General features: G+C 44.4%; 1 protein-coding gene across 2 annotated transcripts in view; it reads right to left on the bottom strand.

Annotated features, from left to right (window-relative positions):
• Positions 1 to 27,236, bottom strand: part of PRKCE (protein kinase C epsilon) — a 416,865-nt gene extending 389,629 nt beyond the window's left edge. The window contains exon 1 of one of the 2 annotated variants that reach the window (XM_081156232.1): positions 26,743 to 27,236. In XM_081156232.1, the coding sequence (XP_081012358.1) occupies positions 26,743 to 27,090 (348 nt within the window). In that variant the 5' untranslated portion in view covers positions 27,091 to 27,236. The remainder of the gene's footprint in view (positions 1 to 26,742) is intronic. The other variant, XM_081156233.1, reaches the window with a different exon arrangement.
• Positions 27,237 to 27,497: the final 261 nt, after the last annotated feature.

Below are 27,497 nucleotides of genomic sequence, written 5' to 3'. Positions count from 1 at the left end.
AGGTCTAAATGGCTGATTGCAGAGGGCAAGTTTCAATGAGCTGGGAAAAGCCCATCACATTGCTGAATAGAAAGGAGGGGAATGAAGATAGCTCCACTTAACTTCACAATTTTGTCCAGCTCTGGCCTAACTTCTGCCTCTCTCCCACCCCCAGTTCCCCCAACACCAAGCCAGTTGTCCTCTGAAGTTATTAATGGTCTTCAATGGCAAGGAAGATTGAAACTTCTGACTAATAAGGCCTTGGGTTGACTTGCGGACATAGCTTCCCATGTTATTTCTGTCCCCCTAACACCACAAATGATTGATAATTGGCTGCAAATTTAGCTACCCATCAATGGAAAACATATGTCTAGCCAAGGGATGGGAATACAGGGGCATCCACTACGAAAAGCAGACGCTGGATCCCAGGGGCGTGTGGCTGAGAAGGGAAGGAGCATTCAAGGCTATCTGTGAACTGTCTGTATTTTAAACTTTGTTTTTTTAGCATCTGTACCCAGTTCCAGCTCTAATGACTTGTTCAAGGTAAGAAGTGCCTCCCGAAATGGCCATAAATATTGCTCCAGAGATGCAGTTCCCCAGCTTGACTACATTCCATCTTTCATTCTTTTCAACTAGAGCCGAAGGTACTTGAGGATAAGACCTTAAGCATCTCCTTCCCGCTGCACTCAGCCCACAGTTGGGTTCAGAGTGAATATTTCCAGCACCTTGCCCCCCACGTATTTCTTTCCTTATCTCACTTCCTCCCTATTTCTGAGAAACACAGGACTTGCAGAGACTGAACATGAAAATAGTTTTGCCTCTTTGATGTTCCCAAAGAACGATGTCTCATCTTTCCTAATGCTACTTAGAAGAAGAAAAAATTGTCACAGTTCATGGAGGTGCTAATTAGAGTCAATTAAAATTCAGCTGGCTGCCCTGGCACTGAATGACCTCAGCAGGACTTGCTCAGCCTCATGAAAATCAAAGAGGGATTCAGAGAGGAGATTCTGCAGCGACAAGCCCATCAACTTACTTCCCTGACCGCATCTTCCAACCAAGCCTTGGCAGCCTACATCTCTTCACTCAGGGAAGGAAAATCACGGCTGGATTTGTCAAAAGGATAAAATGCCCTAAATTGCTGAGACTATGATAAACTATCCTCCATTTAAAAAAAAAAAAAAAAAAAAAAGGTAACTATATGAGGTCACAGATATGTTAATTAGTTTAATTGTGGTAATCATTCCACAGTGTTTATGTGTATCAAATCGTCATGTTGTACGCTTTAAATCTACATATTTTTATTTGTCAATTACACCTCAATAATGCTAGAAAAAATAAGTTTAAAAAACCATCTTCTGTTAAAAAATAAACAAAAGGTGTAAACTAGACCTCTGTTAAAGAGCACAGTAATGAAGACTTTACAGCTGCACACACATGACCTTCGATAAGCAGGTTACCGATGGCCAGGCCTGCTGTGTGCCCGCAGCACCGCAACTCACCACGGTGGAAAACCGCAATCTGAAAGTCATCTGGGAGCCACTGCCCCCTTACTGTCACAAGTGTCATTTCAAAATCCCTGCCTCACACTCAGATAGGCAACCTTGCACAAAATCGGTGCTCCCTGAATGGTTTTTAGAGGAAAATATAAAGAATAAAAAAATCAAGTTATCAAGTCCAAATTTATCAAACTGCACACCTTAAATACATGTAGTTTATTGTACGTCAGTGATGTCTCAATAAATCCGGCTTTAAAAAGTAAGTTCAGTTAGTCAATTTATAATTGTTTGAATAAACACTACTGATATTTTAATAAATCAAACACACCCATTTCATAATTAAAACAAAAATCAAGTTTGCTCCCTATAGAAAGCATTAGGAAAGAATTTAAATGGGGGAGGGACCCCTGTATCCACAGTGCTGGACAGTGTAGCTGGGAGGGAAAAAATGCATGTAAGGGTTACTAATAACCCAAGACAGGATGTAATAAGTGCCAATGAGTGACTCTGACAGTACATGTTATAGGAGTAGTGACTGCTATTCCTACGGGCATTACCCATCCATGTCCACTAAGGTGGGCATGGCAGCTGTGTCACCAAGAAATGACCCTAGGTTCTGGTGGCCCTGGTCTCACCCACAGGGCAAGGAAGGGGAAACTAACAGAACTAGGTAAGTTTTGGCCTATAATAACACACGAAACTGTTCAAAGAGTCAATGGGGCATTAGTCACCGATATAAACACTAAAACACAAACAGATCTGATCACCTCTATTTAGCTGCATAAATTCCTACCTGGCACTCACTCTGAAAACTTCATGACTTGGCTTATAGATAAATATAACAGAACCAATTTCCAAATGGTAATTTAAAAAGCATCTGACTAAAGTTTAGGACAACTACATTCCCCCAAGATACTCAATCACAATTACTTCCTATTCTGACAAAAATGAAGAGTGGCTATAGTGAATATAGAAAGAAAACACTATGACTTTAAATGACGTTTATAAATTGTAATACCTAAGTTACTAGAGTTTTAAAATCTCTAACACAGTGCCTGGAACACAGTAGGTAGTCAATAAACAACTGTTGATGAAGAACAAATAAGAACTTTAAGTGTCTAATACTACACTTTATTTTATGTGAATTAGCCTAGTTTTTATTATAAGCACCTTAAGACAACCACATCTTATTTATTTTCACAAGCTGAAATGTATAAGGCTGCTGGAAAGTTTCTATAATATGGACATGTTTAAAAAAGTTTTTCTACTATTATTCAACAGCAAGATGCCTTGGGTATGCATGTACATATATACCAGAGTGTGAGTTCTGTTCCAATGGTAGAAATGGGTTAAGTTTTATCAGCCTGTCTTTATCTTACTTTCCCAGTTTGGTTCCCCATGTCCTGAGCATCTAAACAGCCCAACTTTCACATTTAACCCTGGGCACCATACAACTATCAAAGGAGCAGGTTTGAGCCTACAGGACCAGGGCGAGCATCCACCATATATTAGCTCATATTTGGGATATCAGGAGCAGGATCTTCTTTTTCCATTCTCCCTCCAGATAGGGAAGAGAGAGACATACAGAGTCGATTTCATCAGCCTGGCCACACCAGAATCTCCTAACTTGGAAAGAACAAATGTTACTGATAGGCCTTCTAAGATTGCTAACGCTCACCATTCAAACTCAAAAAAGTTGGCAACTTCTAGAGATTTGCAGCCCCAATACCAAACCACCTCCTCATGACTTATCTAGTGATTCATTGTTTCCAGAACAGCCAGTCTATAAATGCTCTCTTCAAACTCATACCCTCACCCTTTATCCCAACACAAACCTGTTAATCTCTCATTCTTTCTCTTTGCCTCTCTCTCTATAGTTATAACAATCACTCTCAAAATGCTCCATTAAGAGATGCTAAATCTCTTCTCAGGTCTAACAGCATGGAGCAAAAGCATGGGAAACACGTAGAGCCTAGATTTGGAAAACAGACTTCTTATGCCCTTTGCTTGAAGAGGACTTGACCTTCATGTTGCACAGTCCTCTGCTCAGACCTGGAAGAGCTGAGCCGAGCCAGCCCTCTAGGTCCTAGCTGGTGGGAACCCAAATGGAGGAAGGTCAGAGTGCCTACAGAAGTCAGTCAACAAACCCACAGGGGGCCCAACAGTCACCCACAGGCTCCAGGCTCCCTGCCCTTGGCAGTTGCCAGCTCACCAAACCCCTGCTTCGTGTAAGTATCCCACAGCTTTCAACCCATCACTCGAATTCCATTTCTCCCAGGAGGACTTCGTGACTATTACAGCTTGTATACCCATGAGCTTGACCTTCTTAGATCTATAGTACTTCCTGTCTGCATCTCATAGTTGGCACTTATTACAAACAGACTTAAATTTTAATATATGTGCACTTTATTTTCCCGCCTGGATTGCAAATGCTAAGGGCAGGGTTTCCCATAGCAATACCCCCCCTTTCACATAGTAGACATGCTGTAAAAATGTATGAATTAATGTGGAATAAAGATGAAGTAGCAGCCTATGCCTATGTAGGTCTTAGAGAAAAACTCTCAATGGAAATGCATAGTTAGGCTCCCAATATTATGTTGTGCTTTTGGGCCTAATATGTGCGCCTGTAGTTCAGTGTTTACAGCGAGAGACTGTCTATGGAAGTCCAAGGGCAGATTCTATTGTAGCCACGTTGCCATTTACTGCTTGCATATTTATGAAGAATTATCCTTTCAGGATGAAATTTTCCATGACTGCTTCTGATCCAAAATAAGGGTGTTCCCTTCTCTCCCCCTCTCTCTCTTTCTCTCCCCCTTTCTCTTTTGGAAAATTTGAACGATATCCAGTGAGCCATGTAGAAGTTAGGCATTAGTGAAAAAACAATGACATGTTTTGTCTTTCAAAATCAATATAAGCCTTTCTTTTGAGCGACCAATTAAAAACTATCTAAACTTAAAAATGAGAAACTTTCCACTTTTCCAGGCCTCATCAAGGATAAACCTTGTTGATAATCAGATAATGGAATGAAAACAGAACAGAAACAATTGAAATGTGTATCTCTTTCATTTTACTCCCGTTAATTTTCACAAATGCCCACAGACACAGTCCTCTTCCCATGGCTTTTGTGAAATCTCAGGTCTGCTGATGTTGAGCTTAAACTCAGAGAAATGAAAAGAGTTTCCAGAAAATTCCAGGATACATTTCTGAGCAGTAAATAATTTAGTTCTCATGAAAGAATCTTAAAAGAAGAATTCCTTCCAAATTTCCATTAATATACACTTTTTGGCCTTGCAACTTCTCATCTATACAATTTCCTCACCTTGCTTTAATACTGATTTACCCAAGTTCAATCTGTGGCCTTAAAACTCGGAAGAAGCCCGGCCGGCCGTGGCTCAGCAGTTGAGTGTCGGCCTAGGATCCAGGCCATCGGGGTTCGGTTCCCAGTCAGTGCACATGCCCGGGTTGCGGGCTCGATCAGTGACTCTCTCATCATTGATGTTTCTCTCTCTCTCTCTCCCTCTCCTTTCCCCTCTCTAAAATCAATAAAGATATATTAAAAAAAAAAAACAAAAAAAAAAAACTCGAAAGCAGCTTAGAAACAACTGATCGCCTTAACTAGCACAGGCATTTTTTTAATCTAGTAATAGCTGTTACAAACATTTGCAATCTGCAGAACGTAACAACATTCAAGAAATATTTAAAACCTGATCCCTCACTAATGTTACCAAAATTACACATCATACTAGTACAAATGTCAAAATAAAACTAAAAATCTTAACTTTGGTTTCTTTTTATAATTTAAAAGAAAGACATTTTAGGAACATTTTGCATTATATAATTTAAAGGAACTACAGTTGGCCCTTGAACAACACAGGGTTGAACTGTGTGGAGCTACATATAACACAGATTTTTTTTCAATAAATATGTACAGTACTACAAATGTATTTTCTCCTAATGATTTTCTAAATAACATTTTCTTTTCTGTAGTATTCTATATTATAGGAATATAGTATATAATACATATAACATACAAAAATGTGTTAATCGACTATGTTTTCGGTAGGCTTCTGGTCAATAATGGGCTATTAGTCGCTAAGTTTGGGGGGAATCAATAGTTACTGCACATGGATTACATGTTATACATGACGCCCCTAACCCCCATGTTGTTCAAGAGTCAATTGTATATTCTGAACACATTTGAACATAGATAGAATATTAAAGGTTAAGAAAAAGAAAGTCCAAAATTTCAATATGAAGTATTCACATACACATACAACCCAAGAAAACCATAAAGAAGTAGATAAGGCAGAAAAACCAGGTAGGTAGAATGCCCTGTTACAACAAAGAAACAAAGGTTATCCCCTGGATTAGTGGATGAACCACCAACTCCACTGGTTAGGTCCTCAAAGGTTTCTCAGACTCATGTAAAAGGTTAATACTGACACTGAAGGGCAGAGAAAAGGCAGGAAAAGCTACTGATGTGCTCATTCCAGTTCCCACTATCACTTCACACCTCCCATCACATAATTCATCTTTCAGTTGTCCTCACTGCTCCCCACCTTAAACGGCCCTTTCTATTCCAAAACAGAATTCCCCACAGCAGATCTAGAGCAGCCATCAAGGACCCCAGCACCCACAGACACCTGTTCCTTTGAACTGCCCATCTCAGCAAACAGCACCCCGGCCGGTGCTCAAGCCAGAAACCTGGCACTGATCTTAGATTCCAGCCACCCTCACACCCACAAAAAATCCACTGCCAGCTCCACTTCTCCAGTCACCACCAGCCCTGCCAATTTCCCACCACCGGCCACCAGCATCTCTTACCTGCTAACTACAACAGGGTGATAAAATTCAAATCTGACAGGGCCATTTCTCACCTTAAAATCTTTCCCTGGCTCCCGTTACCCTCAGAATAGAGCCCTAACTCACAAATTGCTATGCACCTAAGGTGGCCCTTCATCTTCCAGGATTACATCCTAAGGATGAAAGGAAGGGAGAGAAGGAAGGAGGGAGGGTAGGGAGATAAAAAAAAAGAAAGAAGGAAAGAATGAACAAAAGGAAGGAAGGAGGGAGGGAGGGAGGGAGGGAAACATCAGCTGACAAAAAAAATCCTACTCTTCCCCATGCCTCCAACTCACTCCCACCCCAACCCACTTCACAATGCAGTCACATTAAACTATTTTCAGTTTCTCCCTTCAGGTCTCTGCTTAAATGTCACCTTCTCCCAAAAGCCTCCCCCAACCCCACACGTCTAGGTCAGAGCCCCTTTTAAGTGCTCCCATGACATACATCACAGGCTTTTCATACTATGTAAGAATTACCCACTTTCTTATCTGTCCCCCAATTTGGGCATAAGCCCTCTGATGTCAGGGTATGCATCTAGCGTTACGTATTTACCATGTTCCTTGTTATATCCCCAGGGCCTGGCACATGGTAGGGGCTCCCTAAAGACGTGTTGAATGAATGCATGAGTGATCTAGAAATTGGAAAGAAAGAAGGAAAGGATGGAGATTCTCGCATCACCTTCCTTTGACAACTAGTGGTGACTGACCACAGAAGGGTGAGCGTGTATTGCCTTTACCGGCACCTCCTGAGAACCTGGACTGAGCTTTTCACTACTCTCTTCATTACCTCCTTTCATCACAAGGGAACAATGTGCGTGTCTGGTGAATGCGAAAGGACAGTGTGGTATCCGCATCCCCTGGTGCCACTTCCTGGCTTCCTTTGGTGTGGGGGTCAAAATGTATTTCAAACAGAAACATCCCTCTCCCTTATCCACACTCTAGTCTTGGACTTAGTCTTGCCCATTAATGTAAAAATATAATCCTTATTGGAGTCATTCTTAACTGCCTATGTTAGTAAGGAAAAGGTTCTGTATCTTTTACGATATTATTAAAATGTTTTGAAACAGGTTTAAATGGTTTTATTGCACTTGTTTTGGTTTTTTAAAACTCTCTTTCTTAGAGCAACACTTCAATCACTGTAATCCTTGCCTTGTGAGGCAGGCAAACAATGACCAGAAGGCAGGTTGCTGGGGGCCCCTGCACAGGTGAGCTAGGAAACGTGGACAGGGCTGAGTGAGCGCCCCACAGAGAAGCGGGGGAGGGGGGGCAGTCCTCAGACTGAGAATGATTCTGGGAATGGTCCCTTCCAGCGAAGCCATCTTGGGGCTTCCCATGGCCCAGGAGATCTCCCAACTCTGATAGTAAATAACCTCTTAAAACAACAACAACAATCAACAACTGGCATCCGTGAGCCCCCAGGATTGTAAGGCCAAGGCAGAAAATCAACATCAACATGGAGAGGCTAAAGCTTCTCATGACAGGGCCTGCAGTGGAGGCAGAGACTTTGAGGAAAAGAGGCAAAATGCCGATACTCTCATTTCCAGTGCTAGGGTTTGCCCCCGCCCCCACCCCCCCGCATCCTGCCCCCCGGAGGTTTCCTAGTGCAAGGCGGCCTCCCACCTGGGCCCTGTGAGCTGAAGGCCAGCTTCCCAAGATGCCTGGGAATCCCAGGGGTGCTGGCTAAGCAGAGAGGCCTGAACTCCACTTGCATGACCTTCAGCCCAGCCCCTCCCCACCCATCCCTCCTCCCAGCCTAAGAAGATGAAAGATAACCACGCCAAGTGGACCAGCGTGCTGACAAGGAGCAAGGTTGGAGGGAAATAAGGAGCCACCAACCAGGAAACGCACCACTGAATTTCCCCAAATCACATGGACCTTAAAACTCGTCTGACCGGTTTAAATTTAGCCAAGACCCAGGAGAATTTATTAAATGCAACAGTTATGATTCATTTAGATTCGCTCCAATTCTAAAATGATAACACGGTGAAATGACTATATTTACCCCAAATCCATCACAATACCCCACTGCTCCTGAGTAAAAGATTAGATGAAAGCATAAAAACAAAGACTTAAAAACAGCATCCTGTTTATCCACTGTAGGAAAAAGAGAGCTGAGAAAAGATGAAGGCTTGAGTGAAGATGATATGGGTTCCCTGGGTCTCCTTAGTCTGAGTAAACATACTCTGGAAAGGAGACTGCTCAATGTATGTCTACAAAGTGTTCTCTCACGCTGGTCCTGTTTCGGTTTGCAACATACAACATCCTGGACTGTTCTGTTTGTAAGGTACAATGAAGTTCAGTCCCCAGGATTTGTCCCTGGTCAGCCAGTCTCAGAAAATCCCACCTCACCCCTTCCTTTCCCTCAACATTTCACCAGCATCGAATTGGCATCAGGTAGATGGATAATATGAGGAATTCCTAGCCTTGCTGGGGGAAATGTAAATTAAGATATTGGATCTACCTACCACAGGCATAATTCAAACACCACACTCTTGCTACCAAAAAGAATCACTTCTCTCAACCACTTCCCAGACACACTGTTCAGCTGCCTGCTTCACTTTGCTGTCAAGCTCATCAGGATGAGGCCCAGAATTCTCTTAAACTCTTCCATGGCACAAAAGAGGGGTGTCGATAGCCCAACTTAAAGCCTCCCCTGCCACAGCTCCCTCGGGCAGCGCCGCCTCTTTTCAGGAAGCAGTCTCTTTTCCATAACGAAGCTGGAGTTTTGTTTTTCCTTGGCTTCCAATCTGCGCTTTGGACAGTGTCATAAAATTCCTCAGTAATTTATGGCCTGCTTTTCCTTTAAAGTGGAAAAGCACTAATCCCTCACAGAGAGGGAGACAAGCCTTTCAAATGGGAAGTAATCAAGAAATACGTCCCTTCGGCACAGGTGAGCTGAACCTCTGACCTGACCTACTGTGGAAGGTTTACTTGAAGACCGTAGCCCTTGGCAAAGAGCATGGTCTCGGTAACAGCCTGGTCACAGGGGAGTACTGGTTTGAAAATTCCTCTCGACCAAATGACTCATCTCAGCCTGTTACTGACATCTGAAAATCCCAGAGGTAGAGGTGTCACCCTCTGGGTAAAGGATGGCTTCCTCTACATCACTTCTAAAATGCCAGCCTGTAGAACTCATTATGTACGTACTCCTCGGTGTAAATGAGTTTATCAGCCAAGAAGAACCCAGGAACCCTGACTGGGCCCCAGGCCCAGAGGAGCTCCCAAGGATGTGAAAACCCTCAAATCAGTCTTTACCTTCTTAATGTTTTTTTGCTGCAAATCGGCCCCAATGATCACACTCAGATCTTTGCAAGGCGCTTTTTCACAATCTTTCCTGATAAACACAAGGGAATGAAACATTGGGATCACTCTTCACTCAACTGCCATCCTGGAGACTAATGGAAATTAGCATATTTAAGGCTCTGAGAAGTCCTGCAAGAAATGTTTAGCTTTACTGAATTCACTGTTCCCCAAATCTAGTGATTACGGCATTCCTTTTTTTGAGTGTGTATGACCTATTAACTTCTTATATTCTGCAGAACACATTTTGGGAAACCCTGCTTCAACTTAAAAGGAAGAGTCTCACCATTGCAGTAGGCTGAATTACAAAGTAAATGCAGCCTGACACTAGAGAATTCTGGAAGTAGGGGAGCAAAAAGGGGGATCTTTTATTTAAAAAACAAAACAAAAACCATGTCATTCTTTAACATGATTTTTACCATCCCTTTGACAGTAAAGACCAACCCCTGAGAAATAGGCAAATGGTTATCTCCAAACAGACAAGTTTCAACTTTTGTCAGCCCACAGGGTGGTCTGATCAACTGCCCCAACCTCAGTCAATAGCTAAAGAGCAAACTGAAAACATAAATTTAAAAAAATCAGCCTCCCTTAGTGAAAGTTTTGGACACATAATACTGGTATTAACTTATAACCAGTAGACTGGATGGGTGGATGATGACAGATGATGGCAATATGGTGGGTGGATGACGGCTGGGTCAATAGCACAGCCATACAAGCACCTTACTGGGGATCAGGAAACCCGTTTTCTCATAGCTCCTCTCTCTCTACTGTATTTTTTACTTTGATCAAATGACTTAAGTTCTGAGCACTTATATACAAGAATTTAATGAATATGTTGATAGCTATTTTTACATTCTTTCAATTAGAGGAAAAATGTTCCATTGTCGTTTTCTTACCTGATCATCCCTAAGAGAGAAAGAGAAGAGGAAAGGGAGGGAAAGAGGAAGGCAGGAACGAATTTTAATTCATTTGAGGCCTTTTGAGTAGAGTATGAATGTATAAGCATATACTGGTAGTAAATGTATAATGGTACTGATACCAATACCTTCTGGACCATGCCCTGGGTCTCCTGAACTCAGTGGGGTTGGGAGACTACATAGCTGTCCACGTGCAGGAACTAGCCCAGTCCTGAAAACCAGGAGACCCAGATGCTCATTCATCTGCCTCAGCTTCCAACTCAACATTTAACACCCCTGTGTCTTGTCCTCAGATGTCAAATAAAGAGGTAAAACATGTATCTACTACCATATAAGTTTGATGAGAAAATCAAAAGAAAAGCTACAGATTTCTGAATAAATATATTAACATTTGCAGTCCCCTGAGGGGTGAGGTCAAAAGACACTATTTTCCAAAGCCCCCACATTCCTGGTCAAAAAGCCCAAGTGTCCTGTACTGACTGAAATGTAGCCCTTGCTGGAGAAACCCACCAAGCATCAGAGGTTTCTAACATTGAGTTTCTGGCGGTTCAGCCCAAGAACCCTGATGCACCACTATCTGATAGTGAATGCCATTTGCAGGAGTTTCCGACATGGGGGCCCTTGGAGAACATACAGTACTTTAGTTCCTCGGGTCACTTCTGCATCCTGCCTTGTCATGGCCATGTTCACTGAGGAATAGCTGGGCAGGTTGTTCAAAACCAGTCTATCTTACCCATTCTCCAAAGCCGCCTCCTCTACAATGCCCTTAACAACTTTCCCCTGGGCAATCATAACACATCTGCCTTTATGAACTGTTTGGGGGATGAAATGGGAAGTTTACTGAGTGCAGAGAACCCAATATCTTCTTTACTTTACTATCTTCATGTTGCTGGTACTCAGTAAAAGTGTGTGAAATTAGGCATCGTGTTCCAAGTCAGTGTTTCTCAAACTATTCTTACTGAAGCCCACAGGAAGAATAAAGATTACCATATAAATAATACTCCTATAAATAAAACTGAAACAGACATTTTACAGAGCAATACAGGGTGGAGCAAAAGTTGTTCATACAGAAAATAATACAATAATTAGTAAATAATAATAAAAGAATAAACTCTGTGTTTTGCATACTCACAACTGTAAACCCACTCTTGCCACAGCCTGTATTTACCGCGAATGCATGCAATGAATTCTGATCATTTCAATGTTGTTCAATTCTATTTCCACATTTTAAATTGCTGTTTGAAATCCAATTAATTGATTTTACCACCTCAACTGATGGATCCTGACCTATAGTTTGAAAAACTAGTCAAGATGTGTTCTTAGTCTCTTTTCACATGTCTTTCTCCCTCAAAAAGAAAAACAGATCATCTATAAAAAGTCAAGACCAATTCCTTTTTTAATTGATTTTTTTTTTTTAGAGAGAAACATTGATGTGAGAGAGAAATATCGATCAGTTCCCTCCCACATGCACCCGACTGGGGATCAAACCTGCAACCTGGATGTGTACCTGACCAGGAACCCAACCTGCCACCTTTTAGTATATGGGGTGATGCTCCAACCAACTGAGTACACTGGCCAGGGCAAGAACAATTCTAAAAGTTCTTTACCAATTTAAATTTGGAGAGGGTCAAATTATGCTCACTTGCCTAAAATCCAAATCCCATTACAGAAGGTACATAGCAGCCTTACAGTGTGTGGGCATCCACGGGGCCATCTCATCAGCCACCAGACAAGCTACTGTCTGGATCTTAAATAATATTAGTAGGATAGATAGATGATAGATAGATAGACAAATAGATAACAAAATATAACTGATTACAGTATATACATTATCTTGATTATCTCTTGTTTCTATATATTTTGGTTTTTACAGATACTACCTGCCAAGTTGTTTTCCAAAAAAGGCTTCATTAACTTATACTTTTCCACAAATAGGTTAGGTCAGGACTCAGTTTCCTCTCACTCTAAAAATAAAGTGATCAGTCTTTTCAAGTGGGCATTTCTCCTTTTGATATTCCTGGGGCAGACACCAAGACCTCCCCTCAGAGCCCCCACTGGCCCTACACAGCCCGCGGCACAGAGCAGGGCCCCAGCCCACGGGAATGCGCGCGTGGGCCTTGCGCAGGGTGCTCCACCTGGGCTCTGCGTCTCTGCCAGCGCGGGAATGGGCCCTAGAACACGTTCCCCATGGGCTCATTCACTCCCCGGGCGCCCGGGAGGCTGCCTCAGCCTCCGAAACTACTGTCCATCCCACCCGCAAGGTGACAGCCACATGACTCCATTTTCCTGCCTGTTTCTGAATCACTGTCTTATCTGTCTTCCTCCCTTTTCTCCCTAAAATAGTTGGCTTTACGGTTGTCTGTGCACAGTCATATGATAAGCAGTGATAAAGAAAAAAATTTAAGAGCCAAGAAAGGGTAAGGAAGCAGAGAGAGACGTGTTTTCTTGCACACGGGGGTGGGCTTCTTGGACTCCAGTTTCCTAGAAACAAAGCCCAAAGATCCATTTTAAACCTTCAGCCCCGACAACGTGAAAGGGAGGCCGCCTGTTTGGCTAAGAAACCCAAATGTTGCTCAGCGTTGTCAGGGACCTAGGGAAACAAGATCTGAGTTCCAGCTAGGCCCGGGGGACAACCTCTACCCTCAATTTTCCCACCCGTAAACTTTAGATGAAAATGCCACCCTCCTCCCCATATCCCAAAGTGGTTCATAATTACTGCTTCAGTGTGTGTGACATGTTTCCTTTTCCAGAGGCGTGCTAAATGAGTGTCACAACCCAGCGAGGTAGGCAGAGCCAGTATGACTAGTCCCGTTTTACAGCTGAGGAAGCTGTTCAGAGGGGTTAAGTTTTCCCCACCAGGTGACACAGCTCATAAGCGGCGGAGGTGAGTCGACAAGGAGTGAAACAGCAAACTGTGACCGCAGGACTCTGCGGCCATGCACTGGCCTGTATACAAATGCTTGAATGCAGGCGGCATGTACAAACTTGGCAGACCACAGTCATTCCCATGTACCTCATTACCCTGAGAACTGCCACCCACCCAAGGCATGCCCCTCAGATGAAAGGCAGCTCCCAGTCCCAAGCAACCCTCAGACACACAGAATCACATCAAATGAACTCTGACAACGGAATAAACATAACAAGTTCCCAAACCACACAATCTACAGTTTCTTTTTTTCAATAGAATTATAGAAATAACAGCTAACTTTTTTTGTATGCTTAGCGGTGACAAGCATTTTTATGAGCACTTTCTGTGCATTCTATTGTTTATTCCAAACACAATTAGATATTACTGATCTCATTTTACAGATGAAGAAATGAAGGCTTCGGAGAGGTTACACAATTTGTTAATAGCTCACACTGCTGGGTCGGGCATACAACCAGAATGAGAACCCACCTCCCTCCAGTGCAAAGCTTTTGCATTTAACCATGATGCCATGAGGCCACCTGCTGCAATGTGCAGAGGCTAAGCTGCTTCTTTCCCCTTTACTTTAAAAGTCAAATATACATGTATATAATAATAGGGGAAACTGTGTTTGGGGAGGAGAGGGTATGTGTGAACTCTGTACAGCCTGCTCAATATTTCTGTAAATATAACACTCCTTTAAACAATAGTTAATTAATTTTTTTAAATAATGCTGAAGTAAGAGATATAAGTCCTCCCCATATGTCCCTACCCTCCCTTACCTTTTTCTTTTTAAAGTACATACAGGTTTGTGTGTATGTATGTGCAATTTTTAAAATATTACATTCTTCTCTATCATGGGAAAAAGGAAAATACTCCAGAACAAATATCTAACGATCATCTATTATTTAGGTAAATATTATATTAAATATAATTTAATGTTACAATTTATTTAACCAATCAAGCATCTATTATACGCAAGGCAATATGCTGGGTATAAGCACAAAATGACATGAGTTTTTATTCTCAGAGACCTTTCTGCTCCTGTAAAAGAACAGAGACAGAGAGCATCCAGTCATCAGCATGAGACATCAATAATTTTAAGTGGAGGGCACAACTCACAAGTGTTACCAGGATTCCCAAGGCCAAAAGAGGTGTGGCAAGTTCTAGAAAGGATGGCCCACAGAGAAGGGAGAGCTGACTGGGTGGTGAGAGTATTCCAGGAATATGGACGTGGGAGATCAGAGCACAGAGAAAAAGTGGGATGGAAGACAGAGGCAAGCCCTCGTGGAAGGTGCTTCTAGCACACACCGTGTGGAATCCACTTAGCTGAAAATGGGGCAGGGGCAGGGTACAAGCCAGGCAGGGCCCTAAATGTCCGGTGGGATGATGAGGATGGACTCTGTCCCATCAGCAACTGGCAACAGAAGGCGACAACTGTTGGCTCACTGCACAACCCTTATACAACTCCCCTGGATTCCAGGAAACCAGACGAATACAGAGAGGAAAGCCAATTCTAAAGCTGTCATCATGAATTAGTACTCAGGCACCTAAAACTTCAATGAGATAGTCTTTTCCAAAGTGAAAAAAATTTTTTAAACCAGCTAGGTAGTGATGGCTGGAGACTGTGCACTTTCTGTGAATAGAGCCCCAATATTCATCATGGGAAAAAGGAGAAGCTGGGGGATCCTGTGGCACATAACAGGCCAATGGGTGGTCTGAACTTCTAACCTTAAGCCAGGAGGCCACCTCTGCGATTCTAGGGGTTCTCAAAGGGGTCCCTGACCAAAAAGTATGTTCCCTACTTTTGGGATAATGCTGGAATTATTTTAACATGAGGCTAAGCCTTCCATTTTAAAGTGACTGCAGGCCTGGCTGGTGTGGCTCAGTTGGTTGGGAGTCATCCCAGTACACCAAAGCATTGCTGGTTTGATTCCTGGTCAGGGCACACGCCCAGATTGCAGGCTCCATCCCTGGTAGGAGGGGTGCAGGGGGCAGCTGATCGATGTTTCTCTCTCCCTCCCTCTCTCTTCCTCTCTCTAAAAAAAAAAAATTATCCTCAGGTGAAGATTAAAAAAATAAAGTGACTGCAAACTTCCCGCCTGTTCCCACAGAGGGACAAAGAGATGATCCTTAGGAGCATACAGTAATCTTTTCAAAAGGTTGGCTATTCTTCAACTCTTGCTACTCCTTAGCAATTCTGATATCCTGGTCAAAAGCAAAGTCCTTCTCTAAATGGAGCACCTATGTGCAGTGCCTACACTTGGGCTGGAACAACAGAGCAATCAATGCGCAGCGCATTAGAGGCTGGGTTTGTGTAAGACACATGGTAGGAAAATGGAGTCACCTGGCCCACAGCAAAATGGGCTGTAAAGAAGCCTCAACCCTCAGTTACCACATTAAGCTCATTAGCAAATGCAGGTGATATTCAGGCCAATATGCAAAACTGCCTCTGCTTTTTAAAAACTCAAAGGGATAGAACAATGCGTCAGGTAGGTCCACCCACTGGCACCAAAGGCGGCCCAAGGACAAGTAACCCATGTTCCTCTCAACTCCCACCCCACGGGCCAACTAAAAAGGGCCAAGTGCAGAATTCTAGTTCTGCACACTTAGAATTCAGCAAACCCTGAATTCCTGTTTCCTGTCGCTAGCTTATCTCAGAGAGGGAGGGCAGTAGGGACGGGAAAAGGTTTTGCTTGAAAACTCCTCAGTTGATAATCACTGAACAAAATTTTCAAATGGAAGCACAGTTTTACTTGTATCTAACAGTAAATATTAATTGCAGATATTTACCAATAATAAATTACCATTTATTAAGAGCTTGCTAGAAGCCAGGCACTTTTACATGTTTCATCTATTATCACAATAATTCTATTTTATAGGATTATTCTATAAAATAGCTATTATTCCCATTTTATCGGGATTCAGAGGCTGGTACAGATAAGGTAAATAATTTGCCCAATATCATGCAGCCTAAACTGATAAAACTGGAATTCAACCCAGGACTGACTGATTCCACAGCCCACAGTATTTTTTTAGATTCATGAATTTGGACAAACCACCACTCAATTACATGAAGGATGCTACAAAGCTATTCTCTACCTCTATCGATCCTATCAAGAAATAAACAAAAGAAAATTAACTGGAAATATAGCATGGGAGATTGAGGCAAGCCCTCAGGATAGATTTCCTTGATAACCAAAAGTACAATATATCATGAGTGATTCTGTTCAACACTTTGCTCTAAGCAAAATTCCTAGAACACAGAAAGTATTCAATATATATTTGTTGAATGGCTGGCTGGCTAGTTGGATGGCTAGCTAGATGGATGAACAGATTAATGAATGAATATTCATTCTATCCACTGTTCCCTTTCTTTGGATAGCTTGTTTTGTTGTGTGTGTGTGTGTGCGCGCGCGTGTGTGTGTGTGTTTTCAATGAAGCAATTATTTTTGGATTGCATTCCAACTTTAATCTCGCTGGTTTGCTGACTGCCCTAATAACCCAAAATACTAAAAACTGCTTGTCCAGCTCTGGCTGGTGTGGCTCAGTTGGCTGGAACATCTTCCTGTACACTGAAAAATTACAGGTTTGATTCCAAGTCAGGGCACATACCTAGGTTTCAGGTTCAATCCCTGGTCAGGGCATGCAAGGGAGACAACTGATGGGTTTTTCTTTCTCTCCCTCTCTCTCTCTCTTCCCCTCTCCCTAAAATCAATAAGCATGTCCTCAGGTGAGTAGAGTTAATAAAAACAAATTTTAAAAAAATTGCTATAAAAACTGCTTGTCCAACATTTTTTCATGCTCTTCTTCCAATTTAGAAGGGCTCGCTTCCCTGTCTGTTCAGATTCTATTTTATTCAAGGCCTCACTCAAAATCATACCAAGAAGCCTTTGCTAACTATTAGAACCCATATGAACCCCCTCTCCTGTAAATTCCCAGTTCTTCAAATTCACTGTTTCATAAAAAGGTGTTACTGTTGAATCCTCAAACGGCCCACTTGAGGAAGGCCCATTCCTTCTTTTATCTAATTATGTTTTTCAAAACATTTCCCACACAACATTAGTTCTATGGTGCTAATAATTTTTTCACAAATAAGAGCATTCTGTGATAATACCTTCATCACAGAAATGTGTGGTTACATACAGGGATGTACAAGTCCCTTTGCTGTGGGCCATCTTGGGGACTTTAATATACTAATGTGTATTTCCCCCTGTAACATTTCCCAACCTCTTTGATCACAGCAAGTGGAAGATACTCTGGCAAACGCTGGTTGGTTACATGCTCCAGCTTTGCTGGCTGACTGATGATTCTCTCAGCTGCCTAAAATGGTTTAGATAATCATCAGTCCAGAAAGTAGGGAGATGGATTCGGAGACCTTGTGTTCTAAAATCTGCTTGCTCGCTTGTCTGTTTTCAGACTCTCCTTTGAGTGGTTCAATGATCCAGATAGAGGGCTCCATTTTAAAATAAATGTATCCTTGTGGGTCTTGGTCACTAGGTCAAGAAGTAAGCCATCAAAAATTACTTTGTGATTTTGATCACAACACTGCAGAAAGATGAGGAGGGAACAAAAACAGAAGCTGGCACTTTTTCAGGGGAGATAAGACTTAGCTTCATGGAGAACAATAAAGATGAAATATTATCAAGTGCTAGGTTGAGCAAAGTCAAGGCCCAAAATGCAGAGCGCCAAGTCAGGATCCCTGTTAGCAGAGGCCTCACAGAGCATTAGGCTGTGCTAACTCATGTGGAACCTAAGGTTCAACACCACCAATTAACAGAAGTCACCTGACTCCCCATTCACTAGATTTCCCAGGAGAAAAAAATATTATCCAACCCTGAAGAGGTGACAGCTAGAGGTAGCCCCAACTCTAAGAGGCTTCTGATGAGCTCGGCTTCTTAGTTGTAATTTTACAGACCAGTATATTTATGCTATTCCTTGATTCCTGTTGTATCTCCTACGAGACTGTATACTCCATGAGAGCAGGGACCAGCTCCTGGCATGGTGCCTGGTAAATAAGGTACTCAATAAATATTTGCTAAATGGATAAAAAGTTGGCTGGGACAATGAGTGAACACACCACTTTGTGCACTGGTTGGAATCTTAGTGGCATTCACCATTATATTTTCAGACGACACAGATGAACTTCCAAGAAGAGCAGAATCCGAGTCGATGTGATTAGCGAACACTGCCTATGTGAGCTTCTACAGGACAGGCCTCAAAGAGGCGGGCCTCTATTCAACCAGCTGACGAATGAGTGAGTTACAACGGTATCCTGATGGCTCAGACTCTGATGGCAAGCCACTTAGCAGAGGGAGGGGCACACGAACCACACTTCCCGCTCACAGATGCTTACACCTGGCTGAGGAAAGACCACTGGCACCAAGAGACACTATAGTCTGAAAAATGAGCAACTTCATTCAGGAAGGACATACGCAAAATCGAAGGCTATTTTTTCCTCCATAATTAATTATAGATTCACCTCCCATGATTTTTCTAAACCCTCTTGAACCTGATTACATTTTTACTCTGATCTACTTATTAGGATTTAGCTCATTGAGTTTACTCCTCGGTGGCAAATAATGGTGACTTTTCACCAACTTAAAAACTACCTCTCTGAGACTTCAAGGTGAGATAGAGGGCACAGGAGGAGGCTGGGGCACGGGAGGTCCTCCTTTCTGCACTTGGGTCTGGTATCAGGCTTGTGCTTCTCTCCCTCCCAGACACGAGATTACGGAGCTCAGTCATATTCCCTCTGCAGTTTTCTAGTCTGTTTAGAAGCTGCAGTGACAATAGTGTGCTCCTGTCCTCTCAGTTGCTCCCAGCACAGCAGACTTTGGGCCACTTCACACGGGTTCTGCCAGAAAACTGGATTTCAAACAGGTGCAGCCCTGCTGATTAGCATTATAATAGATTGTAATTACTTAACAAGCCCATATATACCCAGAGGAACTCGGAGAGAAATACAGTGTTTTGCCAAGTGTAGCTTTTATTTATGTAAAAGACTGCAGGCCTGCTCTGGAGTTCTTTTAATCTAGGTGAAGCCCCTGGAAGCTTTGTCTGCATATGCCTCAATGAGCCCTGTGAGTTCAGGAGCTGGAATTTTAAATTTCATTTCTTGTTGCTGCCAACTACAAAGGGTTTTGTGTCTAAAGCCCTTATGAGAATTTAAACTTGATTTTAAAATCTGCAAAGGAAGGACAAATGGGCCTTTCCCTTCTCTCATCCCAGCGTCTTGCAGGGCCCTGGGCCCCTAGAGGGTATATGATTCCTACATTTAGAACCTCAGACTTGATGGAAATGCTTCAGCTTAGAAACTGTCACATGGGAAACAATATAACACTCCCTCATAAAACCATCTTTGTGGATCACACGGATTTTTATCAAGTAACGTTACCCTTTTCTTTTTCCTTCTTTCAACTGTACAGAAAGATTGTTTAAGGAATTCACTCGACTGCTTAACATACTGGGTTTCCCAACTAGACTTCATACTCCTCAAACGCAGGAATAATACCAACACAACTTCTGTTTTTAGGGAATACACACTCATGTAATGAAATTCATTCATTCATTCAACAGTGTGCCGGGAACCGTTTTGGGTGCCAAGAATGCAGCCATGAACAAAAACCTTTGTATTTACATGACCCCTGTTCTGGTGTTACAGGTAGACAATGAAGATACATAAGAAAAATATATAATATTTAAGAACTAAAGAGCAAAATAAAGCAGGAAAGGAGCATATAAATGTCGAGAGGGTAAAATTTTAGAAAGGACTGCCAGAAAAGACCTTATTGAGAAAGTAATATTTGGTAGACTTGAGCCATGAGGGTATCTGGGGAAGGAACATTCTAGAAAGATGAGATGGCAAGGGCAAAGGCTGAGGCAGGAATATGGTGGATGTTTTTAAGGGGGTCTCAGTGGGTCACTGTGTCTGGGAGAGGCGTGAACAAGGTAAAGAGTAGTGCAGGTGACGGGGGTCAGAGAGTTCATGCGTTACAGGACGCCTGACCATGCTAGACGTGCAGATTATGATAAGAACTTGGGTTTTACCCTGAGGGACTTGTGGGCAGAGCGACATGACCTGACTACATTGGGTGAACCACTTAGGAGGCTGTTAAAATAATCCAGGTGTGAGATGATAGGGACTTGGGCCAAGTGGTATGGGAAAGATGATCAGACCTGGGACACATGTTGAAAGCAGAGACAACAGATGCTGCTGAAGGACGGCTGTGAGGCATCAGAAATGGCTTCTCACGGTTTCCGGCCTGGGCAGTGGGAAGGATGGAGCTGCTGTTTCCTGAGATGGGGAAGACTACGAGAGGCTTAGATCGGAGGGGTGGGGGGATAAGGTGTACAGTTGGGACATAATTAAGTCTGAGATGCCCTGTATAAAATCAAACAGCAATGCCAGGAAGACAGTCACATACATGAGTTCAGAAGTTCAAGGGCAGGTATGGGGTGGAATTGGGGACTTAGAGTCAACAGCATTGAGAATATATTTAAATCCATGAAACCAGATGAAATTAGTACAGTAAAACCAAAACAGCAGCTCCTGAATCCCCCTGTTTCCAATCACTCATAAGCTTCAATAAGTAATTAACCTTTGACTACAGTGGTCACAATTCCTAGACTTCTCAAAACAACCTCATTTCAAGTAATTGTAATATTTTCAAAAAGGTAATTTGTTAAGTGTAACTAAATTACATTTATTTGTAGACTATGAAAGACTTTCTTATAAATACGTTCACAAATCAAGGAGAAAAATATCTTTCACTGGATCTATGTTCTGGCTTAAGATTCTAAAACTATGAATACATACACATAACTCTTCAAATATTAATAATATTGTTAGAATGCATTGTAGCCTGGCCCTTTACATAGATTCCCTTATTTCTCACAGCAACCCTAAGAGGTAAGAACTGTTATATTCCCACATCACAGATGAATAGGTTTATAACAGATTAAAGAAACAGGTTAAGTCACATGCCCAAAGGCACACAACTAGTGAGTACTAGAGGCATTCTGTGGTTAGAACTCAGATTCCAAGGAAAGGGGCCCACTGAGGAGTTAGGGAACTGAGGGCCTCAAATATTCTCTAAATTGGCTGCTGGTCAAAAACACACAGGAGAAACAGGACAGACAGACAAGGTCTGACTGCCCTTGAGGCCCGAGGCCCTTTAACTTCAGGGCCCCAAAGCCATTCAGCTGTGAAAGCACTGGGGCAAGAACTAACCCTTATGGTAGTTGTTAAACAACCAATTATGTACCAAAGGGAACAATATTGAATTAGAAGGTTAGCATTTTAGGAGTCTATAGGAAGCAGAGTAGCAAGAGATCCATGGAACCTCAGCTGCTGGGGGACAAATTCAGGCTTTATGTGCATAAAAAGGGTACATGGACCATTCCCAGTCCTTCCACACCCCCTTCCCAAGTCCTTCCCATCTCAGTCTAATTAAATGATGATGGAGATTTTCATGGATCCTCTAAGATTTCCCGTCAAAAGTCCTGAAGATAGAAATCCACCTTTGGAGCAGGGGGTACCAAGGTATGCTCAGGCCACCATCAGGATGACACTCAGCAGGGGCCTATTTAATCACAACAACTGTCCTCAGGCTTTGCCCAGGGCATCAGCATATGAGCCAACAGGGGCCTTTCCTTGGCTTTTACATTGTAAGAATCTCCCTCAAGGAATTCTGGGACCAAAGAGGAATCAGCCCCAGAGCCTAACTTTTCCAAACAAGGTGTAGGACTATCTCCCAGGTTCAGCAGGTAGAATAATTTTGAGAAGTCCTGTCAATGGGCTCTACTGGAAAAATGAAACAGAAACTTTCACGTCTCAGTCCTTGCCAAATGAGATGACCCTACTGACGAGAAATATTTTGGAGACTATGTGAAGCTGCTTCTTGGGGTTCTGTAGAATAATCAATTCAGGAAAGAACCGGTTCTCAGGCTAGCCCCATGGGAGGTCCAGGGGACATGATAATGCATGTAGCAGTGAAGCATTCATTGCCCCCTTACTGAGGGTCAGGCGTTAGCCGTACACTTTCCAGGTATTGACTCCTTCCACCCACAACAACCCCATTTTATTATAGCTGGGTACTTTTACTATCACCCACTTTTCACAGAAGAAAAAACAGAAGCGCAGGTAAATAGTTCTCTCAAGGTCATGAAATGGATTGATGGGATTCCAACCTAAATAGCCTGGCTCCAAAGCTCCGCCCTTATGCGCCCTGCTGAACCACCTCTCAAAAGATGACTTTGTCCTTGCCACCGTATCATGAGCACTGAGCACCTCTTCTACGGATGAAGCACGGGAGTGGCCCAAACCAAAGATGTCTTCAGAGGCACGGGTGGTGCAAGGGAGTGGGAGGAGGGGGAGGTGAACTCCGTATATGGATGTATATGGACCAGTAACACCACAGAGCAAACTCCTGAGTGTGAGGGGACCAGCCAGCTGTCACCTGCATACGCCCCCTACTCTCTCTGCCATCTACTGCGCTCCCCGGTGTCTGTCCTAAATGCAAGTGCAGCTCCATTCAGCCTCTGGCTCTAACATGAATCCTCATATTTCTAGTTTACACAATTATGCTTATAAACCTTGCTTCAGGACTCATGAAGGTCTATTAGAAAATTTCAGAATATTTCTGTACAAAGTCCTGACATTATAAATTACCTGGAGCTGTTCTGGTCCAGTGTTTCTCAAAGCATGGTCTGGTCCAAATCTTGAGGACACTTGTTAAAAATAAGGACTCCTAGAGCTCATCCTAAACCACAGAATGAAAGACTCTGAAAGTGGGCAAGAGGATCTGTATTCTTCACACCTTCCCCTTAGTGATTCTTATGCACACCAAAGACTGAGTAGCGTTATCATCTCGTTCTTGGAAAACCGATATAGCAACAGTGTTTAATGGGATTCTGCTTCAAGCACAAGTGAAATCTTCCCATGTCTCTGTAATAACCTTTCTCTAAAGAACCCCCTTTATCATCACAACTGATACGTCTCTCACTATTTGGAGAATAATGATCTCAGCCTGACTTTTAAACATTTTGAAATCCACCTCGGTTTTCTAAACTCTCTCCTACTCCAGTGTTTTCAAAATGTGTCCCCCATATCACTAAGGATTTTAAGAGGCACCTGAGATGAACCTCTTTTCTTTTTACTTCCAAGGCAATGTGTTTATTTTAATGCGAATGAAGAAAAATTATAACTACAGTAATTAAACCTGTGATTTTAAAAGACTGGGGCTCAAGTGGAAAGTAAAAGAATCGATGTTGAAAACTATTAAGTAAATAATAGCAGGCAGTATCCAGATAATGAGTCTGAAATTTAGGAAACGTGATCCTGCCTGCTCCTTTCTCACAGACACCCTCAGTTTCTGCCGTGCTTCTCCGTTCTCCAGCCCTGACCACAGGCATTCTCTGCTTTATTCCAGCTGCGTCCATGCCCGGGAAACACTGCCTCCTCCTGTAAATGCCTCTTTAAATGTGACCCACATTTCACACCCAGCGCAGGCCTCCTTCCAGGAACCCTCCAGATTCTTCCAGCTCCCCTAGCCTACACCCTTTCTGAATGCCTTCAAATATTTAGAACCTAATTGCTACTTAAGTGTCCATCTATATCTAGTTATTGTTGTTTCCCTAGTGAAATGGAAGGCCCTTGAGAGCCACCTATGGTCTCTTTTACCTCTGGATTAGAGTGCTAACCTTCTTCCTTCGTTGAATCTGAGCACCGAACAGAAACTCGGTGACGACGTGTGAACTCATCTTGCCATTGGATGAAATGCTCCAGAGCACTGAGAGAAGCAGCTGTTCCATGCCAGCCACAGTTCCTTACTTCAGGCCAGGCTTCTTAGCCACACCTGAGAAAGGGTGGATCTGTTCATCACCGCCAGGCAAAGAGCACAAAGGCCTGAGCCCCGGGAATTCTACCCAAACGTGTGATTCTGTAGTTGTGCCCTGGCTGACGGGAATGGGAAAGGTGACCTTACACAACCCACATGCACCCTGTCTCTGTTTCCAAGGGCCAGTCACCTCTGCTGATGCACCCACCCTGGGGCGGGAGGAAGCAGTGGCCACAGCCTCCTCTGGTGAAAACAGCACTAGATGAGCAAAGAGAACCAGCTCCACTTCTTGGTTCATTACCCTATGACTTTAGTCTTTCTGTATGTATTTCAAGGTTCTTTAATCTGTCTAATACCTATCATGCTTAATTCACACCTGCAATAAGGCAAAAGAGATAATGGTTTGAAAGCACTTTAAACTATCAAGTACAATGAAAACGTTCAGGGACACAGCATGTGCATCTGCAGGGGGAACAGACTGGGAGGCCGGGGGGCTCAGTTCTCCACCAGCCCAGTGGGGGGCAACAGGAGATCTGGGTCCTACCTCCAACCCCCCTTTGCCTGTCATGTTACCTCGGGGACTCACTTAGCTTCTCTGGGACACAATGTCCTTGTCTGTAAAACTTGCCTGTGTACTAGGTGACCTTGGCTGGGGCCAAATCCAACGTGAATTGAGAAGCTTAGGGAAAGATAACCAAGCAAGACTAGCGGCCACTGCGCGCTTCACTAGACCAGCTCAGAAGCGGGAACGGTGGCCTCATCTGCCCAAGGGTACGGGCGAGTCCCAGCAAAGCATCACCAGGAGCACTCAGGCGCCCCTCGCTCCAACCAAGAGCTGTTTTCTGGATAAAAGCAGACCTGCCGTCCACCCTCCTGCGCTCTGCCTCCTGCCCAGCTCCCTCCGCTGCATACACACAGGGCCCATCTCCTTACCACCGCTGCCATGGCTTTTTTCTCCTTCCTATTCCAAAACAACAACAACTTCAAATCCACAGTTTTTTAGTGTTGAGGTCTCGCCCTGTTCCCCCTCAGACACACACTGCTTTTATGAGTAAAAGGTCTGACAGTCAGGTGTGGGAAGGACAAGGGGCATGAGTGGGAACTCGGGCGGTGGGAGGGGGATGGAGGTAAGGGGCACTGGTGGAGTGGAATGGCACTGCATTCTTTGGGATTCCATAAACGGTTCTCCTGCTTCCCAAAGTGTAAGTCACAAGTCACCCAGGGTTGGACTTGGTGTGGTGCCTTGGAGCTTCCCTGCAAGCCCCGTAACCATGGTTTCGGACAGACTACATCACAGCCCTGAGCATAGAGACAACAGGCTTTTTCTGATTTTCCCCTAAAACTCCATCCCCTTGAAAAAATATGTAAGGTGATGTGCCAAGGTGATTCGTATGCAACCTCTGACAGTAGGACATTCACGAAGTTATTTGTTCTCAATCATTAGAAGGTGATTTTTCTACATCTCTCCGTGAGAAGCAGATACCTCTCTTTTTGTATAGGTCAAAGAACCCTGAAAACATGTACACCCAGAGCCACACCTGTTCTTGGTGGAAACAGGTAACAAGTCTAAAAATACAGAAATTCATTTCCTCGTTTAACACTATCCCTCCAAGAACAGCTAAAACAAGGTTGCTTCTCTGGGTGCCACGGCGGAATGCATTTGGCTTATAGTATATGGACAAGGCCTATTTCCAAGTCCCTAATATTTTGACAGTGACCAATTAACTCAATCTCAGACTTAGAAGTGGCATCTCATCCTACAGTCTCTTGAAACCAAAACAGGGAAACACTATAAGTGGGTTTCAAAGCACTGATTTCCAATTACTAGCAAAAACATTTCTGAAATGCAACACTCATTCTGGAGGGACGGGCCATGCACTGGGCCAAACAAGCTGGGCTGATGTCTCCTAGGCCCTGGAGGCGACATCCTGGAGGAGGACACGTTTTTCTCCCTCTGTGTCAGAAGGGGAGCTAACCACTGTGCAACAGACTGGAAACAAGCTGGCTTCCTCCGGAGGGAAAAATAAAGCAGCTCCTCACTCAGCTAAGCAGGACAAAGCCAGGACGTGCAAGAAGCCTCGGTCTAGGGCTCCACGTGCCTCTCCAAGGCCAGAGGAACCCACCCACACACAGCCACACACAGGCGGCCCACCACGCGCCCGGGAAGGCGCCGGAGGCTCCGAGCGCCCCCAGCGTTCCAGCCCCGCAGCGCCCGCGGCGCGCAGGGGCAGAGCGCCCGACCCTCTCTCCAAGTCTCGCCTTCCTCACCCCAACGCCCACCTCTCCCCAGTTACAAGTGGAGCGTGCTTCTCCAAGGGAGCTGAGGCTTGGGCGCACGCACACCCCAGGCGACAGTAAGTCCCCGCACCCTACGACCAGAGCCAAGGCCGCGAGTCTCCCTCCACCCCAACCAAGCCCGGACCCCACAGCCCGGCGCTGGGCTGGGAGGCGCCGACTCACCCAGTCCTCGAAGTGGCGGCTCCCGTTCTGCAGCAGCTCCTCGAACTGGATGGTGCAGTTGGCCACGAAGTCGTCGTAGCCGATGGGGGCGTCGTGGAAGACGGCCAGCTCGATCTTGCGCCCGTTGCACACGTCGGTGACGAACTCGTCGTGCCAGGCCGGGCTGTTGGTCTTCTGCTTCGTGGCCGTCTGGCCGATGCGCGAGTCGTCCACGTTGAGGGCAATGTAAGGGTCCAGAAGGAAAGTCTGCGGCCGGAGTCCCACCGCATGGCGCAGCGACCAGGCTGTGGGCTTCAAGCTCACGGCCTCGCAGATTTTGATCTTAAGAAGGCCATTGAACACTACCATGGTCGGGGCGGGGAGTGGGGGCCGGGGTCGCTCCGCCCGCCCGAGGGCAGGATGGAGAACCGACGCCCCGGCGCTCCGAGCCGCGGGGACCCGAGTCCCCGGTCGCCCCACCCCGCGCGCTGCCTACACCTTGCCGCGCGGCGCCCCGGCGCGGGCGATTCTCGGGGAGGGCATGTATTTCCTCGCCGGGCTCCTAACGGAAAGCGGGGGGAGAGCCGGGGACGTCCGCGAGCGGGGCGCGCCGCTCCCCCACCGCGAGCGGCACCTCCAGGCGCGAGGGGCGCTCGGCCCGCGGCCAGCTGCGGGGGCCGGGGGCCGCCTCGCCGCGCTCCGGTCCGGCTGCGGGCAGCGGGCGCCGCGCCCCGCGCTTACCTACCTTCCCGCAACATAATCCCCGGGAAATTTTG

This window comes from Miniopterus schreibersii (genome assembly GCF_964146895.1).
Source record: "Miniopterus schreibersii genome assembly, chromosome: 13".
Lineage (NCBI taxonomy): Eukaryota > Metazoa > Chordata > Mammalia > Chiroptera > Miniopteridae > Miniopterus > Miniopterus schreibersii.
This window is presented reverse-complemented; position numbering and strand designations above follow the sequence as displayed.